Source organism: Chinchilla lanigera, unplaced genomic scaffold (genome assembly GCF_000276665.1).
Source record: "Chinchilla lanigera isolate Chin_1 unplaced genomic scaffold, ChiLan1.0 scaffold00054, whole genome shotgun sequence".
Classification (NCBI taxonomy): Eukaryota; Metazoa; Chordata; class Mammalia; order Rodentia; family Chinchillidae; genus Chinchilla; species Chinchilla lanigera.
The window spans coordinates 6,331,312-6,345,150 of NW_004955455.1; the positions used below are offsets into that span (position 1 = coordinate 6,331,312).

The 13,839-nt window shown below is 37.0% G+C and overlaps 1 protein-coding gene across 2 annotated transcripts in view; it reads right to left on the reverse strand.

The window, feature by feature from the left end:
- Positions 1–13,839, reverse strand: part of LOC102019362 (low affinity sodium-glucose cotransporter-like) — a 79,063-nt gene that overhangs the window by 5,698 nt on the left and 59,526 nt on the right. For both annotated transcript variants that reach the window (XM_005396351.1, XM_005396352.2), the window contains exons 10-13: positions 7,821–7,928; positions 6,502–6,652; positions 2,223–2,391; positions 625–840 (exon numbers count right to left, since the gene is read on the reverse strand). In XM_005396351.1, the coding sequence (XP_005396408.1) occupies positions 625–840; positions 2,223–2,391; positions 6,502–6,652; positions 7,821–7,928 (644 nt within the window). The remainder of the gene's footprint in view (positions 1–624; positions 841–2,222; positions 2,392–6,501; positions 6,653–7,820; positions 7,929–13,839) is intronic.

Sequence of the window (13,839 nt, forward strand, 5' to 3'; positions counted from 1 at the left end):
TGTTGCAATTTTCCTTTTGTTTTTGGTATTTTTGTTTTTTTGGTACAAGGTTTTTCTACGTAGTTCAGGCTGGCCTTGAACTCACTATTTAGCCTAGGTTGGCCTCAGAGTCCCAGGGATTCTCCTGCCTCAGCCTCTCAAGTGCTGGGATTACAGTTTGCAACATCATACCCAGCTATTTTTCCTTTCCTTGCCACCTGTTATTATGTATTTTTTAAATCTCTGTGCCAGTTTTCATGTTGTACATGAAATCCAAATTATCCCCAAAGTGGCTCAGTCCAGAGAAGAGCTCTCCTGTGAGGTATTTTCTGGTCTTTTAAGCAAAACTAAGTACTCTCACACTGATATCTTTTAAAAATGGTGTAGACTGACCTGCCAAGTGCATTGTGAAAATATTTTTAAGTCTGCAGCTCATTTCCCACTCTTTTACTTCTTAACTTCCTGTTGCTTCACATGTAACGGGTGCAAAATTGTTTAGTTGAGTGACTGGATGATAGCCTTTTAGGGTGCTTTTGGCTGTAGTGGTGTAATGAATCCATTAACCTAAGAACTGCTTATGTATTGTAGCCTTAGATGGCAAAGAACTACTTTAGAATGAGCATATAGTCATTATACATCACTCACATGTACATCAGGAATTGGTTTTGTCAGAAGTGAAATTCCTACGACGACCAGCATAGACACAAAAAAGAGAATGATGGCAAAATACATATAGTGCACTCCACAGATAATCTTAGGACAGTCACTGGCAACCACACAACTTCCTGTTCCATAGGCAAATTCTGTAATCATTCGAATGAGGCCCATCACAAGTCCAAATAAGAGACCCCAAAATGCTCCCTGAAAAGGAAATAATAACAAAACAATTTTTAAAGAAAAGATGCTGCTACTCAAATAAATCATAATTACCATCCTGAGTATTTTTTCAACTGAAGGACCAATAACTGGCTAACCATGAATACAAGTTTTTTAAAACAAGGAGAGTTGCATGTCTGTGTTCAGTGGGTTGTTGACCTCTGTAGTTCTGAAGTATCATTTTACTTTTTGATAATCTTATATATTTTTTAATTAAAAAAGAATTGTATACATTTTTGGAATAATTAGGTTACGTTTTGATGTAGACATGATGAATGATTAAATTAAGGTATTTCACAAATTCATCACTTCATGTTTTCATTCTCCACCTCTAGGATACTATTGTCTACGCTGATGAAAGCTGAAATTTTTCTTGACCTTTAATGAGTACATGTTACACACTTTTCAGCTAAAGCTAGGAAGGTTTGAGAGTTCTGCTAAGTTCTTGACATTTGAAAGTGTTTATTTTCTCTGAGATGTAATGGTGACTAGAAACTTCTGACTTCTGTTCTTCACATGATATGTTTTAAGAAAATAGTATAGTATGGAAATTAGGAATATGACCATTGGATGGAGGAAGATAAAATCTGAATCCTAAATCCCACTTACTATGTAAAATATTCCTGGTATGTAGATATTAAGCTCTTTGCACTTGTTCCTCTCTGAAAATTATAGTAATAAGACTAACAAAAATAATTAAGCAATTAAATGAGAAAGTCTCATCAGAATCAATTCATGTTTTATATCAAATAACAAAGCATTTTAATGCTTATTACTGTGCTTTTTTCTTTAAACATTTCACATATTTATCCAGTGTAACCCTCCCAGTAATGCATTAAGCTAGCAGTATCATTATTTTCATATAACAAGGTCACCTGGTTTACTTAAATTCACAATAGTCTAACATGGAAGAGTCATGATTGAACCCTGGAACTATGTCTCATCCACTTGTTTTCCTCAGCACTGGGCCAAGAGGGCACATAACAATTTGTAGGAGGTATAAGGGCTTTAGGATAAGTCTGAACTATATATTCACACATTTTTAGTGTAAAACACACACTTTCAAGGATTGGGAGCTGTGGCTTACCACAACTGAATTTGAAATGGGTCTTGAATTATATACATAGGATAGAAAGAATTTTTTTGCCTTGAGATAGGGTCTTAATGTGTTGCCAAATGTGGTCTTGACCTGCTGGCCTGAAATTATCTTCCATAAAAGAGGCTGGGACTGAAATTATCTTCCTCTCAAGAGGCTGGGACTGTAAGCATGAGCCATGATGCTCAACTGAAAGAATTATTGTCCTATCTTAGCAAACAACTGTTTCTTTTCACTCTGGTGGGGAACAGTTTTTCCAATTTTCACTTACCTGTTCATTGACTCTTTTGTAGAAGATGGCAAGCACGAAGACAGCTGAAACTGGGGGTCCAAGATAGCTAGAAATTGATCCAGTATAATGGAAGAGTTGTCCATTTTGAGACACTTGTACTAATGGGACCCACAGAATGCTGATGACAAGCAGCACGATGACAAATAGCCTGATAGGAAAACAAAATGATTTCAATATTAAACAAAAGCATTATAAGCATCTCCCTTGGGCTTAATTTTTGAATTCATTCTTGTGCTCTTTCACTGGTTTCCCAAACAAAATCAAGCTCCTTAAACTTGTGTGATCCCATATCATGTCTAATGATTATCTGTTAATAAAATTTCAATAGTTTCTCTTTTATAATTGGTCAGAATATGTTCATCTCTGAGATTAAAATACATGCATAAAACAATTGAAGTGTCATCAGTTGGTTAATAATTTTCACATGTGATTATTAAACCAGTTATAAGTATACATTACACTTTCTGTTTGTGTTCTTTCCTAGCTTGAGGAAGATTAAGCCTGCTTGCATAGATTAGAATGGAAATAGCTTGCAATCCCAACTGCTGAACGTCTTGGCAAGAAATGGTAATTTTTTTTTTTTTAAAGATAAAAGGAGGGAAACATTAACAGACATACAACATTTTACAACATATCACAAGCACAATACAGACAATACAGAGTTACAAACAAAGTGGTAGGGAATTAACAATGGTGGTTGTATTACATATTGATATCTTCAAAGTGGCTTCTCATGAAAACAGATATAGACATGCAATACTGGTCAACCAAAGACTCATTGACAGTTTCTTTCAGCATAGAAATAGAAGACAGAAGAACAACCATGTTATCTATCCTGTATATACACACATACAAAATTTCTCCTTCGTTCCCTTCTCTTTTCCCACATCCCAGAAGCCCTTTACTCTTCAGTGGTTTCCTATCATTTCACAGTGTCTATCATACCTCCGAGTTTAAATTAACTCTTTCAAGTTTTACACTAGTGACACAATGCGGTGGTTGCACATGTATGTTTGATTTATTTCACTTATGAGTATGGTCTCTAGTTGTGACCATTTAAATATAAAGGCCTCGAGTTTATCTTTCTTTACAGCTGAGTAATATTCCATTATATAAAAGTACCATAATTTTCTTATCCAATCCTCGGTGGATGGACATTTGGGTTGCTTCCACATTTTAGCAATTACAAATTGTGCATTAGTCATTCAAGAAATGCAAATTAAACCAACACTAAGATTCCACCTTACCCCAGTAAGAATGGCTAGCATTAAGAAATCAACCAATAACAAATGCTGGTGAGGCTGTGGAGAAATAGGAACCCTTCTCCACTGCTGGTGGGAATGCAGACTGGTGAAACCACTGTGGAAATCAGTTTGGAGATTCCTCCGAAAACTAGGTTTAGAGGTCCCATTCAACCCAGCTATCCCCCTGCTGGGTATTTTCCCAGAAGATCTAAAAACATCATATCACAGTGATATATGTGCACCTACGTTCATAGAAGAAATGGTAATTTGTACATTTTACTACTCAAGTATTCTAGTAGGTAGAAAGATTTGCTTAACAATCTTGGTTAATGGTAAAAAGCTATTAGATATTCCTGAGGTCCTAGGATCTTATCATTGTACAACCGTGTATCAGCCTTATTCTTTGTTGTCAATAAAGCCATGCACTTTTCTTGGACTCTTCTATACATGATGGCAAACAGGAAGACAACTGCAGTTGGAGGCCTAAAGTAGCTAGAAGGTGATCACAGGTAATGGACTGGTTGTCCATTTGAAACATCTGTGCTACTGTGAACCACTGAATGCTCATAGCAAGTAGCAGACTGACAGGTAGCATAGTAAGAAACAAATATGTAAATGTTAATCAAAAACATAGGCTTAGAAGTGCCTATGATGTCAGAGGAATGGATCATTTAGGGCACTTTCACCAGAGAATCGTGGGGCTCTCTCCCACACTTCCTTCATCATTCTGCTTAAGTGCCATTTCCTCAGATGAATTCCCTGAGACTTTTGTTAAATTGTCGCCCTCTTCTCATCCTGGTTTAATTTTTTAGAACTTCTGATCACCTAATGAATTTTACAGTTATTAATTGTCTGTTTCCTCACAAAGGCATAAATTCTATAAAATAGGAATTTTAAAAGATACTGCTGTTTCATATTCATGTTCTGAAAAATGGTAAGCTTTAGATAAAACAGGAAAAGAAAATCCTGGTGCCCAAGATCTTGCAGCTCTTAGTGGGACTCCTGTATCTTGGAACTCATGAGTTCTAGTCCAGCACCTTCTCTCCCACAGAGACATAAACCCTTTACTGTTCCCCCCTCTCTTACTGCATTTATAAGGGGTTATGATTTAGGCCAAGTAAGGTCTTTGCATTGTCTCTGTAAGTGTTCAATGTACTGAAGCTGTTGCTATTATCACTAACAAAGCAATAGAGGGGAAGTTTCTCTTGACACTAATATGACTGAAAAAATAACAGTGCTCCTTCAGTATTGGTCTTCATAGGTACTGCACTTGAATACTGTACTACTGCACTGAGAGTGTTTCTACTCTAGTCACTGAAGCCTAGATTTCCAGGTTGTCCCACTTAGCAAGCCACGGGAATGAAGCGATCTTAGTTTCACTTCCACCTAGTTTCAAGGATCCTGAATTAACTGCAAGTGCTAAGCCACATGTTCATAGTGACTTGTTTTTTTCCTACACTAAGTATATTACTAAAAAATTGGAGAGTATAAACTTAGAAATAATGTATCTATCATAACTTTAACTACATTTAGAATTATTATCATGATCACTTTGATTATTTTTGCAAGAGTCAGAATCAATTTCTTTTCTTTCAAGTTCCCCTTCCACATTTCCTTTTAAATAGAACTTTTAATCTGAATTTAATTTTAAAAGTCAGAGAGTGAAAGCTATGCACACATATAGCAATCTACTGCTGATGAGGATATGCCCATGTATACTATGAGGCCTAAATGAGAGTGCTCAATCCAGATGTCTACGGACAGTAGAGTAAGTCTATTATATTATTATGATAGAAAGCATAGAGCAAGAAAATGAATAAGCTATCACTACACATTGCAACATGACTACATGTCACAAGCATAACAAGAACTTTTAGCCTATTGGGTTATTCTAAGTATACTAGTACCAAACTGTAGACTAAATTATTGTATTAGAAATTGCGTTATTTAGCTTGGAAAGAGGAGATTCTGAGTGTTGGTAATTTCTATTTCTTGACTTGTGGTTATGTAGATGATCATTTTTGGGAGCTTCACTGAGATATACTTTTATGTTTTATGTGATTTTTGTGTGTGTGCTGTACTTTAATTTTAAAAACATTTCTAAAATGCTATGGAAATAGATTCACTTTGAAAATCATGACGGGGAAAATGAGACTATGTTTTACAAGGTTTCAGGTTGTTTTCTTCCACCTCCCTGCCTTCAAGGCCCCTGGGTTTCTCAGGGCTCCCTCCGTGGAACTGGTTCCTGTCCTAAGTCTGTCCATTTGCTGCATGGACAAGCCCTTTTTGAATGGAGTAGCTGATAAAACCCTTTATTACTGTGTGGATGAGTTGCTGTGCTAACCCATGTAATGCCCATGGAAATTTCTATGGAGAACACAAAAACCAGAAAGTGGTAATTACACCCCTTTACACCCTTAAAGGAATTTTGCAAATGTGTGGCTGGAGGGTGTGACGAAGGGAAGATATAAGTAACAGACACACATGAAGGTCTAGAAAAGCAATTTGTATGGCCTCAGTTTTTGTATGTGGAAAGAAAAAATTTGAGCTAAATATTTTCTTTTTTTTTTAGTGTATGTTTGCAGTGCATAATGCGGACTCGTGTTTATAGCACTGCAATTCATAATAATTAAATCTTGGAAGAGGCTTATATGTCCATCAACAGATGAATAGATAAAGAAAATGCCATGTTTCCACACAACGGAGTACTACTCTGCAATAAAAACAATAAACTTGAGGCATCTGCAGGAAAATGAATACACCTTGCGACCATAATGTTAAGAGAAATAAATATTTTCTTTTTTTTTTGGTTTTTCTCCCTACCGGGAACCGAACTCATGACCTTGCACATGCCAGGCAGGCGCTTTTGCTGCTGAGCTAAATCCCCAGCCCGAAATAAATATTTTCTAATGATACTTCCCCCACAGTACAATTCTATGTTAAAGCCAAAGGCTGGGGAGTTATAGCCCACTTCTGTCTCTACTCTTCCTTGGTAGAAATCAGGGTTCCCTCACCGTCCAGCTATCAAGAGCTCTTTCTCTGATGCGTGCTTCCTTATCTTGGTGTAGATATCCATGGTGAAGAGCGTGCTGGAACTGTTGAACATGGAGGTCAGGGAGCTTGTGAGGGAGGCCAACATGACTGACAGCATCAGGCCTCGAAGTCCTAGGGCCAGAAAGGATTTAAATCCAGTTAGAAGCTGGATTCTATGTTCTACAAGTGCTTTGCTAAACCAGAGAACATTCAAAGGTAAACATATCATAGGAAACTTTGATTAGATAACATCATTATTATGAATATATATCAACAGGTAGTATTTTCTACATATTTCCTGGTGATTTGAGAAATCAAATACACTTAGTTCAAAATATTAACCTAGACATGATCTACTGGAAAGTCACTTTGGAAGAGAGGAAAGAATCCAGTCTCATTTCTTTTTGGAAGAGAAACTCTGGACTTCCTAAAGACTGACAAAACTGTAGAGGCCTGGTAGGTGGCACTGCTGAAGAGCTATCAGTGGACCAATATTTGGCTTTTAAAGCATTATTGGAGCTTCACACTTCGGTACTTTCGGCTCATTATTAATGATCCTTAAGGCTCCTGATACAGGGTAGGGTGGGGTATATGTGAGGCCACATTTGTGGATCATGTTCTCTTTATCCTGAAAATGTTCAGGGAGGAGAAAAGTCACTGAACTCTTAGCCAATCTTTGATGGGCATATGGTGCAAGATCACCTGTTAATTTTTGATATCTGTACCCTATTTTGTTTTGTTCACAGCAATAAAGACCTTCTGAAATCCTTATCATTACTTATTTCATAGAAGTGACTTATTTTCTCCCTTGTAAAAGTGTAATGTACATTCCAAAGTCTGGAGGGATTTGTGCTTATTTCATTTAACTTTTCTAAGCACCAAAGCAGTGCCTGGAAAATACATTTAATAAATAGGTATAAATCCTGTAGATTGAAGTATGTTGTTTGGGTATCACTGGCCTAAAAATGCAAAGTAAATAATCAACCTCTAGTTCTCTGAGATTATAAATTTATAGCTGTATAATTCCTTTATTAACAAATGGGTCATTCAAATGTTTTTGACTGAGTTAATTGGAAGAGAGTCTGAATCTGGAGGAGTAAAGATGCTTCCAACAGAACTTCTCATTTTTGAATTCTCCAGGATCATCCCATTGCTGACAGCCTGAGGGAAGCACTTAAGAAATGTCCAATTAGTAGAAATAAATTAATGGAAGTAAAAATTATCCAGCATTATTTCACCTCCTTCTTCTTAGCCCACCTATCTACCTGGCCTCCAAAGCTGAGCATGAACATTTATTTACCAGCCGGCATCAGTTCCAGCACCAGTGTAGGGTAGGCATAATTTGTGCAGCCAGCTTCAGTGCCACAATGCCTCCTACATTCAGAAGGTACAACACAGGCCACCATATCTGAGGAGAGATGGAGAGGCGAGTTCAGTGAGTGGGGCTCAGTCAGGCACAATCCACAGATGTTGGAGAAAGAGATAAGATGGGTGGGAGGGAAAATATTTGACTGGAAATTGAATATTTATCTTTGAATTCAGTACTACAGATTTGGTCACTCTTTGCCCAAAACAGAACCTGCTTTGCGTCTTATTCTTATAGTTCTCCCAGCTCTGGGCAATGGGGAAAGAGATGACCCATGGTCTGGAAGGGCTAGTGAGTGAGAACAAACAGGGAGTTCATCCAATCCTTCAGAAAGACAACAAGAGAATAAATCCCCTCAGAAGCAGTGAATTTCAGAAATAAACACCAACGTCACTCAGGAAGCTAGATCCCAAATCTACTCACATTTATCCAGTGCTGTGCACTTACATCTAGGAAGTGTCACTTGTGAAGGTCAATTGGATGACTGGTCCATGAATGATGACAGTTGCACAACATCTTGAACATTTTTTGCTTATACCAAAAAGTGGTAAGCAATCACATATAATAACACTTTAGTACTTTTTTTTTAACAAATTCTTTTATTCTCTTTTAATCCTTGCCCACAAAAACATCTTTTTTGGTTACTGTTAAGATAATAGTTTGTAGTCTTATTTCTATGTGTAACATCATAATTTATGCATTTCCCACATTTTCAGCACTTGGTGTGCAGTTTTCCATAAGGAGGGTAATTAAATTGAGGTAGTTGTTTGCTGTTCCCTTACTGTTTATTATCCCTTTATTCTTTACTGATATAAACAGCAAGGGATAGATGTCAGTTATTTAATTTCAATATTTAAGTAAAGTGAAGTAATGTCTGACTGAGGAAACACAGTGAATACAACATTATTTGATAGGTTATCTCAACAGAAATAAGTCCTCACATTGGCTAAGAAAGAGTTACATATATTTCCTTCACTTTTTATGGAAAGTTTATTTATTTGTTTATATTAGTACATGTTAATAATAAAGTACTGGAGTTCATTTTGGTAAACTGTTACATGCATTTAACATATCTTGATTTTTTTTATCTTCATCTCCTCCTTTTCCTCCGCAGGCCCTCTGATCCTCTTCCTCATTTCAATAGTCTGTATCCCAGTTTCTGCTCATGTCGTTTATTTATTTATTTATTTGGTTTCTCATATAAGAGAAAGTATGTAATATTTAACCTCCTGAATATGGCTTAATTTCCGACACAGTGATCTCTAGTTCCATCCATTTTCCTGTAAGTGACATGATTTCATTTATCAGTTCATTTATTCATTTCATTTATGGCTGAATAATATTCTGTTGGGTGTATATTTCTTCACCTATTGATTTGTTTATTGACATCAAGGCTATTTCCATAGGTTAGCATAATGTGCATGGTACAATTATAAATATGGCTATGCATGTACCACTATAATATCCTTTCTTTTAGGGACATACCCAGGAGGGATATGGCTGGATCAAGTGTCATTTCAATGTTTAGTTTTCCATGAGCTGTCCATGCTGATTTCAATAGCAGTTGTACTAGCTTCCAGTCCCTCTGACATGATTAGGAGGGTTCGTTTTTCCCGTACATCCTTGCCAGGACCCATTCTGTTCTTTATTCTTGATGATAGTCACTCTGATTGGTCTGAGATGAAACCACAATGTAGTCTTGGTTTATATTCCTGTAATAGCTCAAAATGTATTCTCAGATACAGATGTCTTTTGTGAAGTATCTATTTAGTTCATTGGCCCACTTTTCTATGGGTTATGTAATCGTTTGGTGTGAATATTTTGCTTTGTTTATATATGCTAGATATTAATCCTCTGAGGATTAGCTAGAAATTTTTCCCCATTAAGTGGCTCTGTTGATTTGCAAAAGCTTTTTATTTTGGTGTAATCCCATTTGTTGATTTTTTTATATTAATTCTTGTCCTCTTACAGTCCTGTTCAGGAAGTCATTACTTGTCCCTTTGCCAAGTATTTCCCCTATATGATCTTATAGGAGTTTCAAGTTTCCATTTTGTATCTAGGTCTTTGATCCATTTTGACAATTTTAGTACTGGGTCAGAGATAGAAATCTAGTTTCAATCTTCTGCATGTGGGAATCCAGTTTTCCTGGCACTGTTTGTTAAAGAGACTCTCTTTTCTCCAGTGTGTTTTTGGCACCTTTGTAAAAACTCAGATATATATATTTTTGTGTTTTCTGTTCTATTCCATTGGTATACATGTGTTTTTTGTTTCAGTTTTATGTTTTTTTTTGTTACTATGGCTTTGTATTGTAGCTTGAAGTGTAGTACTGTGATCCCTCTGGGGTTGCTCTTTTTGCTCAGTATTGCTTTCCTATTATAGGTCTTTTATGGTTTCTTATGAATTGCAAGATTGGCTTTACTCTTTCTATAAAGTATGACATTGGTATTTTAATCAGGATTGCATTGATTCTATAAATCTCTTTTGATAATACTGCCATTTTCACTTTGATTCTTCTGATCCATAAACAAGTGGTCTTTCCTTTTTCTAATGTCTTTTTCAATTTCCTTCTTCAATGTTCTATAATTTTCATTATAGAGGTTTTTCACTCCTTTGTTAGACTGATTACTGTGTATTTAATTATTTTGAAATTACTGTGAACGTAGTTGATTTCTTTCTCAGTGGATTCATTGTTAGTGTACAGGAACGCTCTTGATTTTTGTGTGTTGGTTTATTCATCTTGTCACTTTGCTGGCTTTGCTTATCAGATTTTTAAGACTTCTGGTGTACCTTTTAGGTCTTCTATGTAAATACTCATATAATCTGCAAATAGGATAATTTGACTTTTTCCTTTTCTATTTGCATCTCTTTTTTTCTTTCTCTTGCCTGATTGCTCTGAGTAAGTTTCAAGTATTATATTAAACAGAAGAGGTGAAAGTGTACAACCTTGTCTTATTCTTGTCCTCACTATCAATGTATTGGTGTCTATGTGCCCTTTTAGGTCAAATAGGGTTTATTTATGTAGTTGAGTGTGCCAACCTTCAGTGCATATATATTTACAACTGTTAACTTTTCTCGTTGAGTTGGTCCATTTACCAATATATAGTGACTGCCTTCCTTCTATGTTTGAAGTCAGCTTTGATATGAGTCCAGTGCCTGCTTTTAGGCTGCAGCTGGTTAGAGTAAGAGTTTTCATCCTTTTGCTTTCAGTCTTTGTATGTTTTTGCAGAGGAGCTGTTTATCTCACACGCAATATAGAGATAGTGTCTCTGTGTGAAAGTTCCCATTTATTGGATGCCAGGCTCAGCTTTGGGAGGAGAGTGTAAAACAGTAACATAAACACATGAGAAGCGAACCATGCATTATCAGGTAATTGAGGATTTATTGTTACCCAGGAATATTCAGGGAGAAAAATAAAATAGAGAAGGTTAGTGAAAATTAAACATTATTGATAATTAGAGTAATATTAATTATATATATATAGAGAGAGAGAGAGAGAAAGAGAGAGAGAGAGACAGAGAGGAGAAGAAAAGATACAAAGACAAGAAAAGGAGAAAAAAGAAAGGAGAGCAGAGAGATAGAAGTTATGTTAAGTGAAAGTAAATAAAGGAAGGATGTATAAATGGGAGTTGAGAAAAGAGGTCAGGGAACTATATTTAATTATTGAATTGACAAATTTTGATACTCCAAGGAAGCAATATTTGGTGTAGGAGTATATGAATAAACAACATAAAGTGTTATGCAGCTATAACAGGAAATTAATACACATAGGTATAGCGCATATACATATGCTTTATATAGAAAGAAAGACAAATGAACGAGTATAAAAAAGAGAAGAACAAGGAAAAAGAATAAAAGAACAAAATTGTCCTGCTCTGTTCACTAGGATGAATATTCCAGAGTAGTTTGTCAATGCTGCTGTCATTAGACTATTGTGTTTAGGAGCCTCTAGTGTTCTTAGAGCCATAGCATGCTGCATGAGCTGCTCTCTCTAGTAGGTCTCAGTCTCTCTAGAGGCTCCCAGCATTCACACCTACCTCTACCTCTGCAGCAGGTGTAGCAATGCGCATTCACACTTACCTCTGCCTCTGCAGCAGGTGCAGCACTGTGCTTAGGTGTGTCTCAACCTCAGTCCCTAGGCTGCATATCTGTCACGGCCTTTGTAGTAAACTCCACCCCATTTTTCTCTCTTTCTCTCTCTGGACTCTCAGCTCCCAGTTGTGTTGCAGTTCTCCCCTTCTCTCTCAGACACATAACAACTGGGGTTGGGAAAGGGACAGCTCTAGCTAATACCTAGCGACAGTCTGTATTTGTCCCAATACTCATGGGTCCTAGTAGCTACAGTATTCTAGGTTTTTCTCTGGCTTGTGCTCCCCAACTTGTGTGGAACTGGGGAGATAAGTTCTCACCATCCCCAATGTTCACCACTTTTAACTTTACCTCAGTTTCAGAGGTATCTCTCTAGTTCATGGTGCCCTCAGTGGCCTGAGCCAGGAGACAAAAGCTTGAGCCTGGACCTACCAGGCTAGCAGTCACCGCTTCTCACTTCACTGCAGTCCTCATATTTCTCTATGGTTCAAGATTTAAGAGTGCTTAAGATCAAGGAGACTCTCCTTTTTGTGAAGATCTCAATCTTTGAGCCTCCGCAGCCCAGTAGGAGAACTACCAGGCTCAGTTGGCACTGAGGTCAGTGGCAGCTAGGCTGAGTTCAAATGTCTTCTTTCTCTGGAGAGCTTTGAGTATTTCACAAAGCAATGCAGTTTTCAAACTTGAAGTACATGTTGCATTGTGGTTGAGCAGTTGCTTTGTTTTTAAATTCTTCTTAGCTGTATTTTTATGTTTCACCTCTTGGCTATCTTGTTTTGGTTGTATTCCCATAAATGACCCTGCTACCATCCTGTGAAGCCACCTACTTCCGAATCTGGATATCAGAGTGACCTGTGAATATTGCTTGTTAGACAATGGTGGTGATAGAAATAGCTGAAAGTATATTTTCAAGGAAAAATTTCAATAGTAGTAATCACTTTCATCTGACTTATATTGTAATTTCTCCTGTCAGCCTGATTCAGAACATTGAATTGATTCAGTCTATAGTTGTCTCAGAGGAACCATGTCAGTTAGCTTTCTGCTACTCTGCCTAAATACTTGACATAAACAATTTAAAAGAAGAAGGACTTATTCTGGCTAGTGGGTTCAGTTTCTTGTCTGCTGACTCCTTTGCTTTAGGCCTGTGGTGAGGCAGAAACATCCTGGCAGAAGTGTGTGTGAAGGGAAAGCAGCTCACCTCAGGGCAGCCAGAAAGCAGAGCTAGACTTTGAAAGAGTCAGAGAAAAAGAGGCAGGAGACAGGGTATTAAAAATATACTCTTCTAATGCATGTACCCGGTGGCCTACTTACTCCAAAGAGACCCACCTCCTATTGCTCAGTAGGTATGAATTTATCAATGGATTAGTGCTGTTAAGATTCAACCACCAGCTCTAGGCCCCACCTCTGAAGATTGCTGTACTGAAGGTCAAACCCTCAACACATGAGCGTTTGGAAACACTTCATATTTAAATCACAGCATGAACCAGAAGTTTAGAATGCATCTCAAAGACTTTGATCAAATATGTCAACAAACTCAGTCACATCAGGCAACTCATATTTGTCCATTTCTAACTCAGTTGCCAGTGACATTTTACTGTATTTTCTAGACTACTTAAAGTAAATCCACTTAGGAAAGTAGGACTCACTTTCTCCGATGCCTACAAGACAAAGAGAATAAAATACATATGTAAACAGTGCCAAATATACTGAATGTTCCTGCCTCTAATCCTCTCCATACAAGTGGTTTCTTTCATCTGGAGTTCTGCTTTTACTTCTTTCAAACTGGTTTTTCTAATTTGTCACCATTTTACCATATCTTGAAAACACTTAGAATTTAAACATAAGGAAGGGATACGGATGTATACCTTAC